The sequence below is a fragment of the Misgurnus anguillicaudatus genome, chromosome 2, assembly GCF_027580225.2.
Source record: "Misgurnus anguillicaudatus chromosome 2, ASM2758022v2, whole genome shotgun sequence".
Taxonomy (NCBI): domain Eukaryota; kingdom Metazoa; phylum Chordata; class Actinopteri; order Cypriniformes; family Cobitidae; genus Misgurnus; species Misgurnus anguillicaudatus.
Genome location: NC_073338.2, coordinates 5,491,795 through 5,513,468, shown reverse-complemented (window position 1 = coordinate 5,513,468; position 21,674 = coordinate 5,491,795). Strand labels below are relative to the sequence as shown.

The 21,674-nt window shown below is 40.7% G+C and overlaps 1 protein-coding gene across 1 annotated transcript in view; it reads right to left on the bottom strand.

The window, feature by feature from the left end:
• The window catches only part of fndc7rs1 (fibronectin type III domain containing 7, related sequence 1), an 80,894-nt gene that overhangs the window by 37,278 nt on the left and 21,942 nt on the right, over positions 1-21,674 (bottom strand). The window contains exons 23-33 of the mRNA XM_073871698.1: positions 19,280-19,537; positions 18,876-19,142; positions 14,550-14,807; positions 13,413-13,679; positions 12,668-12,931; positions 8,923-9,183; positions 7,541-7,927; positions 4,830-5,141; positions 2,640-2,900; positions 1,076-1,336; positions 673-939 (exon numbers count right to left, since the gene is read on the bottom strand). Coding sequence (XP_073727799.1) covers positions 673-939; positions 1,076-1,336; positions 2,640-2,900; positions 4,830-5,141; positions 7,541-7,927; positions 8,923-9,183; positions 12,668-12,931; positions 13,413-13,679; positions 14,550-14,807; positions 18,876-19,142; positions 19,280-19,537 — 3,063 coding nt within the window. The remainder of the gene's footprint in view (positions 1-672; positions 940-1,075; positions 1,337-2,639; positions 2,901-4,829; positions 5,142-7,540; positions 7,928-8,922; positions 9,184-12,667; positions 12,932-13,412; positions 13,680-14,549; positions 14,808-18,875; positions 19,143-19,279; positions 19,538-21,674) is intronic.

The window sequence follows — 21,674 nt, the reverse complement described above, 5'->3', positions numbered from 1 at the left end:
CTTAGATGAGGTTTTTTTAGTAAAACAAAACTTTGTTTTTTTGTTGAGGTGTAAAGTTTTGAGGTGCGACTACTTTGCTAGGTGGATGAGCATCTGGCTTTGTGTTATAGACATCATATGTGGGTGTAGTGTACTCCATGCTAATAGAAAGTTGTGTACAGGGATCAAGCAACAAATGTTTAAGTGATGGTTATAACTGAAACACTGTGATACACGCATATATAGTTGCATTTTTTGTAATGTTGCAAAGGCTTTAACTCAGAATATTTTTTTAAACAACATTCAGACAACTAGACTTAATACAGGGAGCCAACTGATATTGGTGATGACCCGCTGGCTTATGGGACGGAACAATGAGGCAGGATATTCTCTCTTGGTCAGTCAAGGTTGCGAAAAAGTCTCAATCTGCGCTACCAGTACACCATCAGAACATGTTTTCAGCACGTCTGGAAACATTATAACCCTAAGAAGAGTTCTCACTTGAACCAGGTTTTGTTTTACGGATGGAAGTGCTACAGTACCGGCGGCGATCCCGTGGGTGCTCCGGGGCTGGGATCAGGCACCCACCACACACACACACATATTCTATAACCACTGCGGTGAATTGGTGCATTACCAACACGGTGGTAAAATACTTGCATGGTCACAGCCCTACAGACCACTAAGGCTTACCTGTGATCAGAGAGCCAGTCATCTGTGCGCTGGCATTGCACGTCTGTCCAAGAGTCTGTACGGTCACCGCATACGTATCACCACACTGCAGAGAGCTCAGAGCACAGTTTGTGATGGAGCTGTTGGAAACACAGGTAGCCCTGTTACCACGAGATGAAAGGGCAGATACAGCATAACCCTGAGCACCTGTCCCATTCTGCCACGACACAGTTGCTGTCCCACGCACACAGTCCAATGTTGCATTGATGGAGCTGGCTGCACAAGGAACTATGGGTAAAACAAATACTAAGAATCAGAACATTTTGTCAGATTACAGTCTTTTCTTATGCATTTCATAAGCTATTAAAAAAACGGTAAGCAGGAAAAAGGACATATAATACAATTAGTTTTTGTTTATAGGTACCTGATTGGGTATTGGCAGTTGTGCTGGGAGTGCTGGTGCACAGATTATCAGATGCGATCACATTAACGGAGTACACCTGACCACATCTTAGTCCTGTGATATTGCACTGCGAGCCTGAAGACTGGCAGGTGGTGGACAGGCCACTTGTGTCCCTTAAAGTGGCTGTGTAGTTCTGTCCACCTGCACTAGGTGTCCACGAAACCACTAATGCATTCAATCCACAGTACACAGTGGGCAGGACATTCAGTGGGCTGCAAGGCACTAGAATAGAAAAAAAGAGAAACTGTTCTTCTTAATTGGTTCTGCTTGTTGTGTTATAGCTGATCAGTTTGTGTTCGTTTTGATTCTTTTACACTTTAATTGCCTTGATGATTGTAGTTGTCTTTTCTTTGTTGACCTATTCCTAAGTAAGTAATTAAGTAATTATTTGTATAAGGAAATCATTTGTACTGCATGTGTCTGTGCTTGAGTATGGTTAGGAAAGTGCACAGAGACTGATTGTGTGCTCTTTGATAATGTAATTTTTGAAGTAGTTTTTAAAATCTGTAATTTTTCTTTAACTTAATTATGTTTTGTTTAAAGTATTGCACTTCATTACAACCTAAATCATATTTAAGTGGGCAGAAGTGTCTCAGTGGTTCATGTACATTATCTACAAATCGAAAGGTTGGTGGTTCCACCTGACCAAGTGTCGAGGTATCCATGAGCAAGACACCTAACCCCAGCTGCTTCTGACGAGCTGGATGGCGCCTTGCATTTCTGACACAGCCATCGATGTATGAATGTGTAAGTGAATGGTTGAATGTGAGGCAACATGTAAAGCGCTTGGGATGGCCATGGGTCTGTTGAAAGTGCCATATAAATGCAGTCCATTTACCATTTATATCCGTTACTGAGTAAATTAAAATGGAAGGTGATAAGCGCGCCAAGGATGATTGATTAATGGGTGGGGGATCGCTTAAAACTCACTTAAAGAATCATATGGAGGACAAGGAGAGAGAGAGAGAGAGAGAGAGAGAGAGAAGAATAAGGGTCTTAGACATCAGGTACCCAGGTCATGGAAGCTAGATAGAAGACCTTAGTTATAAAAAAGATTTTTATTTTATGTACTTTTTGTTATTGCACTTAATTGTAAAGGTGTTCCTACAATTAAAAACAACGAGTTGGTAAATTATAATCCCTTATCCTTTTTGAACTATGCTAGAATTACCCACCTTACCCCGCTGTAAAAAAGTACATTTTAACCTGAGTAAAGTTAATTTACTTTTACTTGAGTAGATTTTGAGACCAGTAACCAGTACTCAAGATAAAATCATTAAAGTAACAGTACTATTACTTAAGTATAATATTTTATTACTATTGTCACCTCTCGTATATACATATATGGTCTTAATTTTTTTGTCACTGCTAAAGTGTATGGATACCTCAAAATACATACAGTGCAAAATATTACACAAAGTATGTGGAAAGTAAATTGCAGTGGCCAAAAATGTGTGGCTACTGAAAAGATTCCTAAAAAGTAGACGAGCAGAACAACAAGGTTGATGAGTTTTTGGATTGTTACCTGATTGGATCTGTACAGGTGCACTGGCTTCACTGCTGTAGTTTGTGCCCACAGCCCTCATTGTGACAGTGTATCGCTGTCCACAGGTCAAAGGTGAAAGGACACATGAGGTGGACGCTGAGGTGCAGTTAACCGATTGGCCATTAACACTGCTGGCTGTCACTGAGTAAAGCACGGCCCCTTGGCTACTCCCCCAGGTTACTGTTGCTGTGTTACTGCTACAGTTCACATTGGCAGATACATTTTGTGGTGGGCATGGAGCTGGATAAATGACACAAAATGATAAACTTAGTGTTAATGTCAACATCATGTAAGTACAATTGCTCATTTTGGTATAATATACTGCATTACATGGGGTACTTAATGGTCAAACATGGGTCTGGATGTGAAAGACCACTCCTCAAATTTCTACAACAGACATTTTCAGTCACCTTCTAGACACCCAATATCTCAAGGTAATGCTTCTTTTTGAAAATGTATTAAGGTTGATCATTATGTCGTAGTATTGCCAAAACTACTGGTACATTAACCTTTGTATAGATACATTTATGCATTTGGCAGATGCTTTTATCCTAAGAGACTTACAGTGCATTACAAGCGCTATACATTTTTATTTGTGTTTCCTGGGTTTGTACCAATTACCTTTTGCGCTGTAAACACTCTACTACTGCCCTATACAGGAAAATTAACGTTACCATTATTAAAAAAGTGGCATTAGCTATAGTATGCCACATTACCCACTGGCATTACTGACTGGCATATATATAGTAACCGTTACCGACTACCTGTCCGCTAGATCCCATCCCCACCCATCTCCTTCAGTCTATTTCTCCATCGGTTATCACTGCCCTTACCCGCCTTATCAACTCATCTCTCTCCACTTTTACATTTCCCACAGCTTTTAAAAGGCTTGTATATCCGCGCTGCTGAAGAAATTTACACTAAACCCTGCAATGTTAGAAAACTACAGACCGGTATCCCTCCTTCCCTTCATTGTCAAGACTCTCAAGCGTGTGGTTTTTGATCAGCTCTCCTCCTTCACACAAAAAACCTCATGGACTGCAATCAGTGTGGCTTCAAGAGTTGTCACTCCACAGAGTTTAGTTCCAACACTAATCAAACACACCTGAACAAGCTAATCAGTGTCTTCAGGATTTAGACATCAGGTTAGATTATCAGGATTTAAGCTAAACTATGCAGGACTGCGGCTCTCTAGGACCGAACTTGCATACCCCTGCTCTAAATCATCTGTAAATCATCTATCTGTCGCTTTTGACACTGTCAGTCACCACATCCTCATGTCTCTTAAGGCTATGGGTCTCTCTGGAACGGCTCTACTTAAAAAACTTGGAGTGCTGGTAAGATTAACTGATATAAATATCCCTAATATAGATAGGAAAAATGTGTGATGAGTGGTATAACATTTTTCCCCATAATTTGCACAGCTCTCCTGATTTTGCCAAGTGGTTGATGCCCTCAGGGCAACATTATGTTGACCCTGGGACAACACTTCAATCAACCAATCAGATTTCAGAAAAACGTTTACAGTTTGTTTTAAGTTTAAGCTTACAACCAGGATTAGCTGTTTCTAGACCATTGTTTTTCACTTATCATGTCCCTCTGATTTTAGGGTTTGGTTATGGTTGGGGTTTGAGGTGGGTTTAGGTTTTGGGTTTAGGTTTAAAAATGTTGTCCTTGGGTCAACACAATATGTTGCCCTGAGGACATCAACCACTTGGCAAAATCAGTTAGAGCAATTTACACTCCCAACTAACCGATAATGATGATTTTCATAATCGGTTATTTCCGTTTTTATCGATTAACTGTTTAGCCTTACATATTTAATATTGAAACATAGTATGAAGAGCTTAAAGTAGACAATAAACTTTTGTTTAAGTTGCAGCCATGAATTATGATTATGCTTTTGCTAGTCGAAAGTCAAGTGTATTTGGTTTGGTTTATTAAAAGAAGATTGCATGTGTTGCGGCTGATTTCTGCCACTAGTGTATATACATACTGTATGTCATCTTAATTTTTACTCAATGCTAAAGTGTATGGATACCTCAAAGTACATACAGTACAAAGTATTACACAAAGTGTGTGGAAGGTAAATTGCAATGGACAAAAACGTGTGGCTACTGAAAAGTAGACAAGTAGAACAACAAGGTTGATGAGTTTTTGGATTGTTACCTGTTTGGATCTGTACAGGTGCACTGGCTTCACTGCTGTGGTTTGTGCCTACAGCCCTCATTGTGATCGTGTATTGCTGTCCGCATGCCAAAGGTGAAAGGATGCATGAGGTGGATGCTGAGGTGCAGTTAACTGATTGGCCATTAACACTGCTGGCTGTCACTGAGTAAAGCACGGCCCCTTGGCTACTCCCCCAGGTTACTGTTGCTGTGTTACTGCTACTGTTCACATTGGCAGATACATTTTGTGGTGTGCATGGAGCTGGATAAATGACACAAAACGAATAGCTTAGTGTTAATGTCAACATGAAATTAAATACATTTGTTTATTTTACTATAATGTGATGCATTACAGTGGCGGCTCGTGACTGCACTTCCGAGGATGCGCTAATTCATAATAAGTGTTCGGATTGTCACGTGTGGTTCCCTTTTCCAAAATATGTGTCATGCTCGTGGAAAGATCCTGCGTGCATCACGTGTTTTGTCAAAATAAGTGCCTGTTGGAGACGCGTCAAAACCGTTTATGATAAAAAAGACGCTCGCGTTCCCTAAATACACGCAAGACACTCCCTTAACAGTAAACTCTGATTACGCATGAGATTGTGCAAGTATCTGGCACACGCAAGCGTCTCCTTTCAAGTTCAAATTCAAGTTCAAGGCAGCAGGCACTTATTTTGGCATGACACGTGATGCACACACGGTCTCTCAAAGCGCAAAACACATATTTGACGAACCACACACATGACAAGCAACATACATGTTGTGACAAACTTCGCATCGTGCGCTTCAAAAAAAGAAGTCACCATCCGCCACTGATGCATTAAATGTTGTATTTGATGGTCAAATATGGGTCTGGATGTGAAAGACCCTTCCTCAAATTTCTACAACAGACCTTTCAGTCGCCTTCTAGACCGAGATCAAAATCACCCAATATCTCAAGGTAATGCTTCTTTTTAAAAATGTATTAATGTTGATCATTATGTTAGAATATTGCTAAAACTACTGGTACATTAACCTTTGTATAAATATGCATTTAGCAAATGCTTTAATTCATAGCGACGTACAGTGCATTACAAGCTCTATACATTTTTATCAGTGGGTTCGAACCCATGACCTTTTGGGCTGTAAACACTCTACTACTGAGCTATATGTAAGCAATAAGGTACGAGAGGCTGTGCTGTATCGTGAATAAGTAACCCCTTCAGCCATTACTTATTCACGATACAGCACTTGCCTCGAGTACCTTATTGCTTTTATAAAACGGTTACCACACAATATTAAAGTAAAAAAAAATAGTGCAACTTTCATGAAGTTAAATCAATAAAAGCATTCCTTCCGCTAGAAAAAATAGTCCCTGACTGCGAACAACAACATGAAAGCTCAAATAAAAACAACAAACTGTTCTCAGACTTTGTCTCATTATATGTTTATGTGTTGCTAAGGGTGTTGCTAAGGGCGCAGTGATATTAAATAGAACCGGTGGGTGAAGCGGTCATAGCAGTGTTTTATCGGAATAAAGCACACCTATTGACCAATCAGAATCAAGGATTGGAACTAACCGTTTTATAAAGAAACATTAACGTTAACCATTATTAAAATGATGGCATTATGTATAGTATGCCACATTACCCACTGGCATTCCCGACTGGTATATATACAGTAACATTACCGACTACCTGCCCGCTAGATCCCATCCCCACCCATCTCCTTCAGTCTATTTCTCCATTGGTTATTCCTGCTCTCACCCACATTATCAACTCATCTCCCTCCACTTGTACATTTCCCACAGCTTTTAAAAGGCCCGTATATCCCCGCTGCTGAAGAAATTCACACTAAACCCTGCAATGTTAGAAAACTACAGACCGGTATCCCTCCTTCCCTTCATTGCCAAGACTCTCAAGTGTGTGGCTTTTGATCAGCTCTTCTCCTTCACAGAATATAACCTTCTGAACCGCAATCAGCCTGACTTTAAGAGTTGTCACTCCACAGAGACTGCACTGCTCTCAGTCATTGAAGCTGTAAGGCAGGCAAGGGCAGTCTCTAAATTGGGGCTAGGCAAGTTCGGTCCTACAGAGCCAAAGTCCTGCAAAGTTTAGTTCCAAACCTGATCAAACACACCTTAAAAAGCTAATCAGTGTCTTCATGATTTAGACATCAAGTTAGATTATAATATTTACGTTAAACTATGCAAGAATGCGCCTCTCTAGGACCGAACTTGCCAACCCCTGCTCTAAATCATCTGTACTGATCCTACTGGATCTATCTGCCGCCTCTGACACTGTCAGTCACCACATCCCCCTGTCTCCTAAGGCTATGGGTGTCTCTGGAATGGCACTACTTAAAAAATACTTGAAGTGCCGGGAAAATTAACTGAAATAAATATCCCTAATATAGATAGGAAAAATGTATGATGAGTGGTATGAAACGTTTCCCCATTATTTGCACACCCAACTAACTGATAATGACAATTTTCATAATCGGATATTTCCATTTTTATCAATTAGTTGTTTTAGCCTTAAATATTGAACATTGAAACATAGTATGAAGAGCTTAAAGTAGACAATAAACTTTAGTTTAAGTTGCAGCCATGAATCATGATTTAGATTATGCTTTTGCTAGTCGACTCGAAAGTCAAGTGAATTTGGTTTGGTTTTATTAAATGTTTAAATTTTTAGTTACTGCTAAAGTGTATGGATACCTCAAAATACATACAGTGCAAAATATTACACAAAGTATGTAGAAAGTAAATTGCAGTGGACAAAAACGTGTGGCTACTGAAAAGATTCCTAAAAAGTAGATGAGCAGAACAACAAGGTTGATGAGTTTTTGGATTGTTACCTGTTTGGATCTGTACAGGTGCACTGGCTTCACTGCTGTAGTTTGTGCCTACAGCCCTCATTGTGATCGTGTATTGCTGTCCGCAGGCCAAAGGTGAGAGCATGCATGAGGTGGACGCTGAGGTGCAGTTAATCGATTGGCCATTAACACTGCTGGCTGTGACTGAGTAAAGCACGGCCCCTTGGCTACTCCCCCAGGTTACTGTTGATGTGTTACTGCTACTGTTCACATTGGCAGATATATTTTGTGGTGGGCATGGAGCTGGATAAATGACACAAAACAATTAGCTTGGTGTTAATGTCAACATGAAATTAAATACATTTGCTCATTTTACTAAAATGTGATGCATTACATGCTATATTTGATGGGTGAGGATGTGAAAAAGACCACTCAAATTTCTACAACAAATGACTGAGATAAAAATCACCCAATATCTCAAGGTAATGCTTCTTTTTAAAAATGTATTAATGTTGATCATTATGTTGTGATATTGCAAAAAAAACTGGTAAATTAACCTTTGTATACATTCATTTAAGCATTTGGAGATGCTTTTATCCAAAGCAACTTACAGTGCATTACAAGCTCTATACATTTTTATCAGTATTTGTGTTCCCTGGGTTCGTACCCATGAGCTTTTGCGTTGTAAACACAATGCTCTACCACTGAGCTATACAAAAACATTGATGTTAACCATTATTATAAAAGTGGCATTATCTATAGTATGCCACATAACACAATGGCATTACCAACTAGCATATATACAGTAACCATTACCGACTACCTGCCTGCTAGATCCCATCCCCACCCATCTCTTTCAGTTTAATTATCCATCGGTTATTCCTGCCCTCACCCTCATTATCAATTAATCTCTCTCAATTGGTACATTTCCCACAGCTTTTAAAGAGGCTGTATAACCACATTGTGAAGAAACCCACACTAAATCCTGCAATGTTAGAAAACTACAGACGGGTATCCCTCCTTCCCTTCATTGCCAAGACTCTGAAGCATGTGGTTTTTGATCAGCTCTTCTCCTTCAAAAAAAAACCTGAACCGCAATCCGGGTGGCTTCAAGAGTTGTCACTCCACAGAGACTGCACTGCTAAAGTGTATGGATACCTCAAAATACATACAGTGCAAAATATTACACAAAGTATGTAGAAAGTAAATTGCAGTGGACAAAAATGTGTGGCTTCTGAAAAGATTCGTAAAAAGTAGATGAGCAGAACAACAAGGTTGATGAGTTTTTGGATTGTTACCTGTTTGGATCTGTACAGGTGCACTGGCTTCACTGCTGTAGTTTGTGCCTACAGCCCTCATTGTGACCGTGTATTGCTGTCCGCAGGCCAAAGGTGAAAGGACGCATGAGGTGGACGCTGAGGTGCAGTTAATCGATTGGCCATTAACACTGCTGGCTGTCACTGAGTAAAGCACGGCCCCTTGGCTACTCCCCCAGGTTACTGTTGCTGTGTTACTGCTACTGTTCACATTGGCAGATACATTTTGTGGTGGGCATGGAGCTGGATAAATGACACAAAACAATGAGCTTAGTGTTAAAGTCAACATGAAATTTAATACATTTGCTCATTTTACTATAATGTGATGCATTACATGCTATATTTGATGGTCCAACATGGGTCTGGATGTGAAATACCACTCTTAAAAATTCTACAACAGACATTTTCAGTCACCTTCTAATCAGAGATCAAAATCACCCAATATCTCAAGGCAATGCTTCTTTTTTAAAAATGTATCAACTTTGATAATTATGTTAGAATATTACCAAAACTACTGGTACATTAACCTTTGCATACATACATTTATGCATTTGGCAAATGCTTTTATCCATAGCGACTTAAAGAGCAATCAGCCTGACTTTAAGAGTTGTCACTTCACAGAGACTGCACTGCTTTTAGTCATTGAAGCCCTAAGGCAGGCAAGGGCAGTCTCTAAATCAGGGCTAGGCAAGTTCGGTCCTTCAGAGCCAAAGTCCTCCAGAGTTTAGTTCTAACACTAATCAAACACACCTGAACATCTTCAGGATTTAGACATCAGGTTAGATTTACAGGGTTTAGGCCTGCAGCTCTCTAGGACCGAACTTGCCTACCCCTGCTCTAAATAATCTGTACTGATCCTACTGGATCTATCTGCCACTTTTGACACTGTCAGATACCATATCCCCCTGCCTCTTAAAGGCTATGGGTTTCTCTGGAACGGCACTACTATGATTTAAGTCTTACCTCTCATGTAAGTCATTTAAAGTATCCTGGAGAGGTGATGTCTCTGAACCCCAATGTTTTAATGCTGGGGTACCTCAAGGCTCAGTGCTTGGACCATTGCTCTTTTATATATACAAGACATCCCTGGGTTCTGTAATTCAGAAACATGAGTTTTCCTACCACTGCTATGCGGATGACACACAACTCCACTTGTCAATCCAACAGTTTCTGCCCGCACCTTAGCATGCCTGAGTGATCATCATCTGCAGCTGAACCTTGCAAAAACTGAACTGCTTGTCATATCAACTGACCCCAAGATTCATCTCAACCTTTCATTTCAACTGGGTTCATTGATTATTCCATCATCCTGGACAGCCAGAAACCTGGAAGTGGTAATTTATGATCAGCTTAGCTTCATGATCATGTTGCCAGCACCAACACACTCCTGTAGATTTATCCTTTACAACATTACACCATTCCGATCTGAGCATGATACACAAGTTCTAGTCTTGGCTCCTGTTCTGTCCAGGCTGGACTATTGCAATGCACTACTGGCTGGACTCCCAGCAAGAGTGGTCTTTAATGAGCAAAAGAGGGCACACTGCAATCCTCTCTTTGTCAGGTTACACTGGCTTACTATAGGTGCTTGCATCAAATTTAAAAATTCTGCTCCTGGCCTTTAAAACCACTTGTAGGGCAGCACCCCTTACATTCACTCGCATATACAGACTTATGTACCCTCTAGATCCCTTTGCTCTACCAATGAGCACTGTCTATTATGTACCTTTTCTGGATCTGTTCCACATCTGTGGAATGATCTGCCGATTGCGACAAGATCTGCTGATTCTGTAGCCATTTTTAAGAATCAACTAAAAACATATTTCTTCTGCCAATACCTCACGTATTTATACAGAGTTTAATATATTTTCAGTTTATTTATCTTTATCGTTTCTGTTCACAAAACAAACAAACACTTACCTATGTATAATGTGTTAGGATTGATGAGGCTAGTTTTTGTGCACTTATGTATGCAACACTGTTCTTGTGTTTTTCTAATTGTTTCTATTGTTTACCACACTTGTAAGTCACTTTGGATAAAAGTGTCTGCTAAATGACTAAATGTAAATGTTGTATAGTGAATGCTGAAATCGCCATGTGGAGTTTGGTCATCATGAACAAAAAGCCTGCCCAGCCTGGGTGATGTCAGCCAAGAACTAAAGTAATTTTAGAAATTAGTCTTTCTTTGGAATTTTGTAAATTAATAAAAATGCACAATTTAACCAGAAGCATATATTAAAAAACATTCCACTTTTTTTGAAAATATGCCCATTTTCCAGCTCCCCTAGAGTTAAACATTTGATTCTTACCATTTTGGAATCCATACAGCTGATCATAGCTTAGCACAATCCATTGAATCTGATTAGACCATTAGCATCGCGCTAAAAATATCCCAAAGAGTTTTGATATTTTTCCTCTTTAAAACTTGATTCTGCTGTAGTTACATTGTGTACTAAGACTGATGGAAAATTAAAAGCTGCGATTTTCTGGGCAGATATGGAGAGTATAGTTCCTAGCCATATTTGTGTATCATGTAGCTGTCTATCAATGTAAACAATGTGCAAAGTAGTTAAACCAAAAAGTGCAAGATGAATAAAGTTATTGGCTTCGGAAGGGAGTCGACTCTAAATCACTGAAACGAGTCGAGTAATCATATGTATGAAATCTCCTGCCTGTCTTTATCTACATAGGTAAGAACACTTTGCATAATAATCTCCGTCTACAGTCTTGCCCCGGTGAAACGAAAACTCTGACCTGCCCACAGACACTTCAGCTAGTTAGTAGCCTATGTTAACATCATGTTGAGAAGAAATTACTTTTTCAAGGAGGGATTTACTAAACGTTTGGCAATGAAAGATGGTTTAGTACCCACTTTATTGGGAACAACATGCATCTCCTAACCACAACTTGTAAGTTGATTATTACATTATGTGTTTATATTCCCCCAAGTGTTCTAAAAATGTCTAGTTTACTATAATGCCTTATAAGTAAGCCGCGCTAGCAACGCATGTTGCAGTTAAACTACTGTTTACTACTTGCTTAAATGAGTTTACCCTAAAAATGTTAGTGTCTGTCATCGTTTTTTTTTGCTTGGATTAATGATGAATGATGTGTATTGATGTCTGTGTTTAAACTCTTAATATTCTGTCAGGGATTCACGTTAGCAAGCGGTTAACGCATGTTGCACTACTGCTTACAGATGGCCCGGTAAGCCTACATACTTGCTTAAATTAGTGTAAAAAAATTTGTGTCTGTCATAGTTTTTATTGGTTGGATTAATGATGAATGATGTGTATTGATGTCGCTAATCTTCTTCTCAGTAAGTCATGTTAGGTTAATACATGTTGCGCTATTGTTGATCTCTGAGAATTGAAGTAATATTACATTTATATTTTGAGAAAATTACAGTGTTTTTGACCTTCCATGCATTTAAACTTGTTGTCCGGGACTTATAAACAGTGATAGGAAGCTTAGAATTTGTATCTTACTGGCTCCTTAAGTCACAATCAACTTCTAAGTGTTTATATTACTCTAGCCCTTAGATATGACTCTGGTCCCACCTTCAAAGTTATTGAATTGCATTTATTCACCAGACAACATTGTCTGATCATTTAGAAATGTTACAGCACATCTCTCCTTGACATGAGGCACTTTAACATGAGGTTTTATTACATTGTAGATCACACAGCAGAATGAAAGAAGTGTTTGTGAGACAGATTGCTGTTACCTGTCTGTCTCTGCAGTGTGTTGCTTGTACTGGTGCACTGGCCCTGTGTTGCGTTCATACCAAACGTGTACGTCTGACCACACTGCAGTCCGTCCACTACACAGGATTGACCGTTTAAAGGTCCGCAGCCCAGTTGGACACCCTGAGCATTCACAGCGCTTACAGAGACCACAACTCCGCTCGATGCTGAGCCGGACCACGTCACCATAGCGGACCGAGAACTACAGTTCAGAACAGCATCAGACAGAACCGGTGCACACGGTGCTAAGAGATGAGAGATGATTTTTAAATGGTCCGTTGCAATAATACCATCTTTTTTGAACGTAGTAATGGTAATACCGTGTATAGTACCTTTTGAATACTGTATTATAAAATGCATAGTATAGGAATATGGTAATCATACAGTACCATGGTACATAATAGTGGCAAAAAATATTTGAACACTTCTGTTTTATTCAAAAAATAGTTAAATATGTTTCAAGTGCCATTTATTTTAAAGTTTGATGACAGGCACCCTTTTGGAGCATAACATTTAAAATAATTTATTACAAATAAAAATTTGCTAACTACATTAATGTGCATCTTAAAGTGTCCTAATACTACTGTATTAAAGTACTATGGTATTAGCATCTGTAACATCACTTTAACATGGCCACCACAGTGCATTATGTAAGAGGATGTCTGAACTCTAGACAAAATTTTGGTTTAGTATAATTTTAAAATGGAGTGTGTAAGTCACCCTAACCTGTGGTAAAGTTGGACATGATGTTGGCTGTACTACTACAGTTGTTTCTGGTAGCAGTGACGCTGATGTTGTATTGACTGCCACACTGTAGATTGGTAAGAGTGCAGTTTGAGTTTGTTGTATTACACTGAACACCAGAAGAGGACCCAGCGGTGCCATTGGCTCTCGCCGTGTATTGAACTCCAGGTATAGAGGTCCAGGACACTAAGGCGGTGTTAGTAGAGCAGTCCAACAATACAGCAGAGACTGAACTGGGTGGACAGGGTCCTATAGAGGAGGATAAAACACAGACTATTAAAAGAAATTGTTCACCGAAAAATAAAATTAGCGCAGTGTAAAAACCCTAAAGTTAATATTTCCAGTTCTATGTTGAATTTAAAAATAATCACAATAATCATTCAATAATCACAATTAAGTTGTGTTCTTCTTTTTATCAAATCAAGTGTGACAACTTACCCACTGATGGGGCAAATTGTTACAAGTGAACATTCTCTATTACTTAGTCTACAACTCCGTAATGAGTTAAGATATGAAAATTTAATGAATACAACATATGTGCCCAAGACTTCCTTTTTTCATTTGGTATGAGATCTATACCATTGTGATACATGGTGCTCAGTTAAGCAATATCGCTCGAGTAGGAGTGTGGTGTAGCTCTGTATCATCACGGCTGTGATTAGGCCAGCGGCCTCGTGCCGGGGGCAGTCACAGCCGTGATGATATAGAGCTGTGTCGCACAACTCCGAGAGCGATATTGCTTTTATACAACAGTTCGACGGCACACGTTTGAAAAACGAAAACAGGAAAACAACAACAGAGTTATTTTAAAAGCCTCTTTGTTGGGGAACTACTTACTTCCGCCACGGATTTGAGGGCGGCCAGAATGACAGGTAACACTTTTGGCTGTTTTGAATCTCATAATAACACAATGGACGGATTAGCCATTTTTAAATATTACAATTTCTTGGTCACAAAGTGTAGTTTTAAGATTAGTTAAGTCGAGAATATATATGTATAATATTCAAATCTGCAGTCGATAAGTAAAGATAGCGCCAGTTTGAACGTCTGCTTAGCAAGATATTTTCAAATGGTAGTCACAGTGGACATGAGCATATCTTTGTCTAAATGATACGGTACCTGCTGTTATCTGACTGGTCACACTCTTGGCGATACAGCCGTTGCCCTGAGCAGCCACAGTGATATTATAGGTTTGTCCACAGCTGATGGCAGGAATAACACAGGATGTGGATGTGGAGTTACACGTCAGATTGCCAGCCGTAGATACAGCTTTAGCGCAGTAACTCAGTGATCCATTACTTGACTGCCAGCTGATGCGAACAGCACCTGTTTGACAGTCTAACAGCTGACTGACCACAGACTCGGGAGCGCAGGGTGCTGAAAGACAAAAGCATAGTGTTCATTTAGTATGTTATATAGACTCTTTCAGAATAAATACAACATCTAAGGCAGGGGTGCCAGTGCTCGGTCCTTGAGGGCTGGTGTCCTGCAGAGTTTAGCTACAACCCTAATCAAACACAGCTAAAGCAGCTAATTAAGGTTTTAAGTGTAGCAGTATGGTCTGACGTCACCTAGCAAGCTGAGGGCATGTTCTGATTATGCTCATTTGCCTGCCTATAAAATTGTTTCGGGTCATGTTACGAGTGTGCGTTTGTTTGTCCGCGAGCGAGCCGCCATACTTCTGGGTTTACGTGTGGATAGTGGCAAGGTAGGAGCTATTGGCAGTGAATGTTTTGCAATGGTTATGGTCTATCACACTGAGTTTTTATGGAACTATTTCATTTAAGGGTAGACTGAGGAGCTTTCTGGGGAAGCCTTTAATCGTTGTCCATGAAGACGTGCTTATTAAATGTCTTCATTCATACCTCGTGAGTCGCAGTACAGCTATGTGTTGACGCTGACTTCACTTTAATGTTATATGGGCATTAATGATCGGCTGACCTTATTTAAGGTGCAGGTCAATGTGCAAGGGACGTAACAGTGGGTTGCTGTAGTGGGCTTTTCGTTTGCTGTGTGGCTTTCCTGCTCTATGTGCATCGCTTACACCGATTTGATGTTGGCTTGACTGTCAGCTTTATCAAACTGCAGCGGCTTCGCTACATCATCTTTGCTCTGTTTTACTTGATGGCAGCTGCTTTGCTCTACGTCATCTGTGCGCTGTTTTACTCTACTGCAGTTGCTTTGTGCTCCATCAGCTGTGCTCTGCTTTGCGCTGCTTTGTCTGCTTCGGTGGGTTCAGCTGAGCATCTCAATCTGCATTTCTGTTCTCTGGAGCTTCATGTTATTTCCAATTGGCACTGTTTGCGGTGACGCTGGGTCATACCAGCTGATTAACATTGCGCTGCTCCCGTATGAGAACAGTTTATTGTTGCAGCATTTAAATACCTGCAGGATCAGCTGGACCGTGGTCTGGACTAGGGGCATGGTAGTGTGAGTAACTGACCTAAAAAGCGGCGTGTGACAGGGTAGTCATTATCTGACTGTCACTAGCATTGTTGTTTATTCTTTTTTTGGAGCTATTTTTTGTGTTTCAATTTAATCATTAATTTTTGTATTTTTTTTGTTATTCTTTTCATAACCTTTTTGGGTTGAGGTTTTCTAACTCGAAGGAGACCTGGGTTGTACCAACCTACTCTCCCACGAGATCCCCCTAACAACAACATTCCAGTCTGGCAGCGGTACCGACGTATTTCACCATCTGAGTAGTTTTAGAGTAGGTTAAGACCCACATCAGTCAGTTGTTAGACTCACAAATCATCCGGGAGAGTTGCAGCCCATACACCTCCCCAATTGTGTTAGTCAAGAAAAAGGACAGTAGTTTATGCATGTGCCTACCATCAGCTTAATTCCAAAACATGTAAGGAGGCGTTTCCGTTACCCCAGATTGATTAGACGTTGGATTTATTGACGGGTGCCCACTAGTTTTCTACTTTAGATCTGGCCAGTGGGTATAACCAAGTTCCCGTCTCTGAATCCGACTGTCCCAAGACTTTTGCACGCCATTCAGGTTATTCAAATGGAATCGGATGCCATTTGGTTTGTGCAATGCGCCAAGTACGTTCCAGTGCGTGATGGAGCGGATCTTTGGTGACCAGCAGCACCAGTCTGTTTTGTTGTACTTGGATGACATCATTGTGTTTTCATCGTCAGTGCAACAGCATTTAGAAAGGTTAAGGATGGTGCTAAGTCGCTTAAGGGCCGAAGGCCTCAAGGTAAAGCTGGAAAATGTGTGATCTTTCAGGAAAAGGTTACATATGTAATCTCTGCCTTGGGAGTAGCAACAGACCCGGGTAAGGTTGAGGCCATGGCTCAGTGGCCTTGTCCTGGGGCAGTGGCAGAGCTGCGGACCTTCTTGGGGTTTGCTATCTACTATAGGCGTTTTGTTGAGGGGTTCGCCAAGTTGGTGGCCCCGTTACATCAAATAGTGGCAGAGCTAACACGAGGTAAGGTAGGTAAGTGCAGTCTAGAGTTGGCAGCGGTGTGGTCTCCGAGTCATTTCAAACTTTGAAGTGAAAGCCTACCACTGCGTCAGTGTTGGCGTATGCAGACTTTACGCAGCCTTTTATATTGGAGGTTGAGGCCAGTTATGCAGGGCTCGAAGCTGTGTTGTCGCAGGAAGTTGAAGGGAAGGTTAGACCCATTGAAGGGAAGGTTACAGCAGGCGGACCCTGTGGTAGGGGAAGCCTTGAGATTTTGGCAGCAAGGGCAGCGCCCAGGCCCGCAGGAGCGACAAACTCTGATAGCCAGTGATGGGAATAACGACGTTATAAGTAATCGGCGTAACTAACAGTGTTATTTTTTTCAGTAATGAGTAATCAAAAAAATTACTGTTTCCCCCGTTATAACGTCGTAAAAAAGTCTGAGCGGTGTTGCTAACTTTGTCACTGGATTTACAAACCTTCTAGACCCCTGTAGCAACTTTATTTTTAAAAAAGCAACTAGGACAAATCTAGCTATATTTTCTGGAGTGGTTGGAGACTTTTGGAGACTGTTGTGAAAGCACGGATCATTCTCTCTTCTCAACGAGCAGGGAGTGCTGCAGTCTGCCCGAGTCACACACACCCTTAATGACAGAGCGTTGGCAAGTACTACAAGCTCATTTTATAATGATGTAATGCAGTTACTAACTCAGTTACTATTTGTGAGAATTTCAAGTAACTATAACTAATTACTTTTTTAAAGTAACGTTCCCAACACTGCTGATAGCTGGGGGGACCGGACGTGGCGTCCTAAGTAACAAGCAGTTTTTGGGCAGTTGACTGTGTTGAGAGCCAGACTGTTGTATGCAATGCTTGTTTTTAATGTATGTGTTTTAAATTAATTGTCTGTCTTTTCTTTTGCCTTCAGGAGTGGAGTGGCCAGTGGCAACAGATTGCAGTGCAGTGTTCACAGTGAGGTGTGCCTTGCTGTTTTGCGGTGGTGTGCATGTGTGAATGCTGTGTTTTCTCTCCTTAAGATGTCAGGCCTTCTCCCATCCTGAAGTGTTATGTTTGCTTTTACTTTTTTATACAGTCAATATATTCAAATTTGAATTCTTTTTAAATAAAGTTTTTTTCTTATTTACTCAACTCTGGTCTGATACCCTATCCCATTTTGACGAACAAATCACTAGTTGGTAACGCCACATGAGCATACTAAAAAACTTCCAGGCAGGTGGGCTAAAATTGGAGCTGAACTCTGCAGAACAGTAGCCCTCCAGGACCGAGTGTTGGCACCCCTGATCTATGGTGTGTATTTTAATCGCGGAGATACAAACATAATACTGTATTGATTCATCCCTTAGCATGCAACTAGATACAATAACCATAAGATAGATAGATTTTTTAAATATAAAGCTGCAATGTGGAGTTCAAATTTTTGATAAAGCCCCCTTACATGAGTTTTTTTTAATCAAAAAAACTTGAGGTATAAAGTTTTGAGGTGTGACTACTTTGCTAGGTGGATGAGCATCTGGCTACATGTTATAGACATCATATGTGGGTATAGTGTACTCAGTTTAAATAATGCTTTATTTAAATAATACAAATTTATTTGCAGGGATCAAGCAACTATTGTTTAAGTGTTATGGTTATAATTTAATCACTGTGATACATGGATATTTAGTTGCATATCCAATATAGTCATATCTAGTGTTATTACTACTTGGTTCTTAAAAAAAAATGTATGTTACAAAAGCTTTAACTCTGAATATTCTTTTAAACAACATTCAGACAACCAGACCTAAATAGGCATTTTAAGAAACTACACCTGTCTCTTTGACAATACCTGACTAGAAATTAAGTCACAATGGTGGTTTGATTTGGTTTGCTGACATCAGCCTTGCCAATTTGCACATTGAGTTGTGAAGAGGTGACATGTTATTTGAAAGCAGTCTAATTCAGTGGCTTTGAAAACTTTGAAAGCCCCTTTAATAAATGACATTAAGGTTACATTTCTAAGGCTCACCTGTGATCAGAGAGCCAGTCATCTGTGCGCTGGCATTGCATGTCTGTCCAAGAGTCTGTACGGTCACTGTATACACATCACCACACTGCAGAGAGCTCAGCACACAGTTTGTGATGGAGCTGTTAGAAACACAGGTAGCCCTGTTACCACGAGATGAAAGGGCAGATACAGCATAACCCTGAGCTCCTGTCCCATTCTGCCATGAGACAGTTGCTGTCCCACGCACACAGTCCAATGTTGCATTGATGGAGCTGGCTGCACAAGGAACTATGGGTAAAACAAATACTAAGAATCAGAACATTTAATCGGATTACAGTCTTTTCTTATGCATTTCATAAGCTATTTAAACAAACAGTAAGCAGGACAAAGGACATAGATTATAATTAGGTTTTGTTTATAGGTACCTGACTGGGTACTGGCAGAACTTGGAGCGCTGGTGCACAGATTATCTGATGCGGTCAGATCAACAGAGTACACCTGACCACAGCTTAGCCCTATGATATTACACTGCGAGCCTGAAGACAGACAAGTGGTGGACAGGCCACTTGTGTCCCGTAAAGTTGCTGTGTAGTTCTGTCCACCTGCACTAGGTGTCCACGAAACCACTAATGCCTTCAATCCACAGTCCACAGAGGGGAGGACATTCTGTGGGGTGCAAGGCACTAGAATAAAAAAGAAAGAAACAGTTTGTCTTAATTGGTCCTGCGGGTTGTGTCATAGCTGATCAGTTTGTATTGGTTTTGATTCTTTGAATGTCTTAATGATTGTAGTTGTCTTTTCTTTGTTGACATATTTCTAGGGCAACTAACAATTATTTTGATAATCAATTAATAATACGATTGTTTATTTTATTAATCTGATAAAAAGCTAAACGATTGTTCAATTAGATTTTTACTTTAGGAATTTACAAAGTGACATACTAATATAATATTTTATTTGGAACCTTAAATAAAATACAAAAGTTTGTTTAGTTTTTAAACTTTTTACTCAACAACAATTTATTATTAAAATCTTTTCAGTTAACCATTAATGTTCGGTAAACAAGTTGCAGTTGTCAATCGAGAAAATTACCTGAAATAAACATCCCTAATATATATAGAGGCTGTGTCCTGGAGGGACGGTACATTTCCCTGAGATGGCTTTAATCCCAAACAGATATGGCTCCATCTGCTGGGCTAGTTGGGATCTCCACCCCTCAAATAAATTAGTATTCCCATACAGCCCTCAAATAAATTAGTATTCCCATACAGCTGAGACTGATCAAGATCTGATGAGCTGAAGGGTTTTTAATGGTGAGAGACCCACTCAGTGTGTGTGGGGGGTTTGAGAAATAAAACTCTAAGCTGCACTCTCAGAGGAGGAACACAAAAACTGGAGACACTTAACATTGGAAAAACCTTGCTGTTGGAAATCCTTACCAGACTGAAGAAGGGCTTATTACTGGGTTGGCCACAATCTACATGGACTGAAGTAAGAATAAAAGACTGTTTATTTACCTGAGGGAATCAGGACTATGAGAAGAGACCTCATTGAAGTTTGATGCTTGAAGGTCAACAAGATGTCAGAATGATTTTTGTTGTTAATTCCCAAAAACTATAATAAAATCCTTGTTTTGTTTGAAATTTGTCTCCTCACACTACTTCAGCCATCCTGCTGAAAACTGTGTAGCCTCTCATGACATCACAGATGGTGGAGAATGCGGGCACTGCTCAAGAATCAGTAGTGCATGTCAGAGGAGGATACTGAAAATTTGATCACCCAGTTTTCCAAGTTGGCCGTAAACCCCCCACTGAATAAAATGGAGGAAATTTTGAAAGCGTGGTTAAAAAAAGTGGTTCAGCTGTCTACCCCCACAGGGACCAAGGAATTGGTGCGAGAAGAGGTTCAGCTGTGTCCGAGTCTGTTCCCACATAGACGACAGATGGCCCTGGAACTTGTAGATCGGAACCAGGAGGTTTTCTCCTCCCTTCCAGGACACACAGAGGTGGTCCAACATGAGATCCGAACCAGGCCTGGCAAAACAGTAAACCAGCATCCGTACCGTGTGCCGGAGGCCCAAAAAGTAGCTATACAAGAGGAGGTAAGGAAGATGCTGGAGATGGGGGAATAATTGAAGAGTCCCAAAGTGCCTGGGCAAGTCCCATTATACTAGTTCCCAAACCAGACAGATCAGTACAGTTTTGTAATGATTATCAAAAGTTGAATGAGTTGTCCAAATTCGATGCTAACCCAATGCCTTGTGTCAATGATTTAATAGACTCCTTGGTGCATACTCGCTTCCTAACCACCCTTGGCCTCACCAACGGCTACTGGCAAGTGCCCTTGACCCAGGCGTCCAAAGAGAAGACAGCCTTTGCCACCCCGGAGGGGCTCTACCAGTATACCCATCTTCCATTTGGTCTCCACGGGGCACCTGCCACGTTCCAATGCATGATGGATCAAGTCCTTGCTCCCCACAAGAGGTACGCAGAGGCATATTTGCATGATGTGGTCATACAAAGTCCAGACTGGGCCAGCCACTTACCGCAAGTACAAGCAGTACTGGATTCGCTCAGGGAGGTAGGGCTCACAGTGAACCCAAAAAAGTTCAGGTTGGCCTTCAAAGAGATGTATTACCTGGGGTACACCATTGGGCGGGGGTTGGTCATACAAAGTCCAGACTGGGCCAGCCACATACCCCGAGTACAAGCACTGCTGGATTCTCTCAGGGAGGCAGGGCTCACAGCGAACCCAAAAAAGTCCAGGTTGGCCTTCAATGAGACAAATTACTTGGGGTACATCATTGGGCGGGGGTTGGTC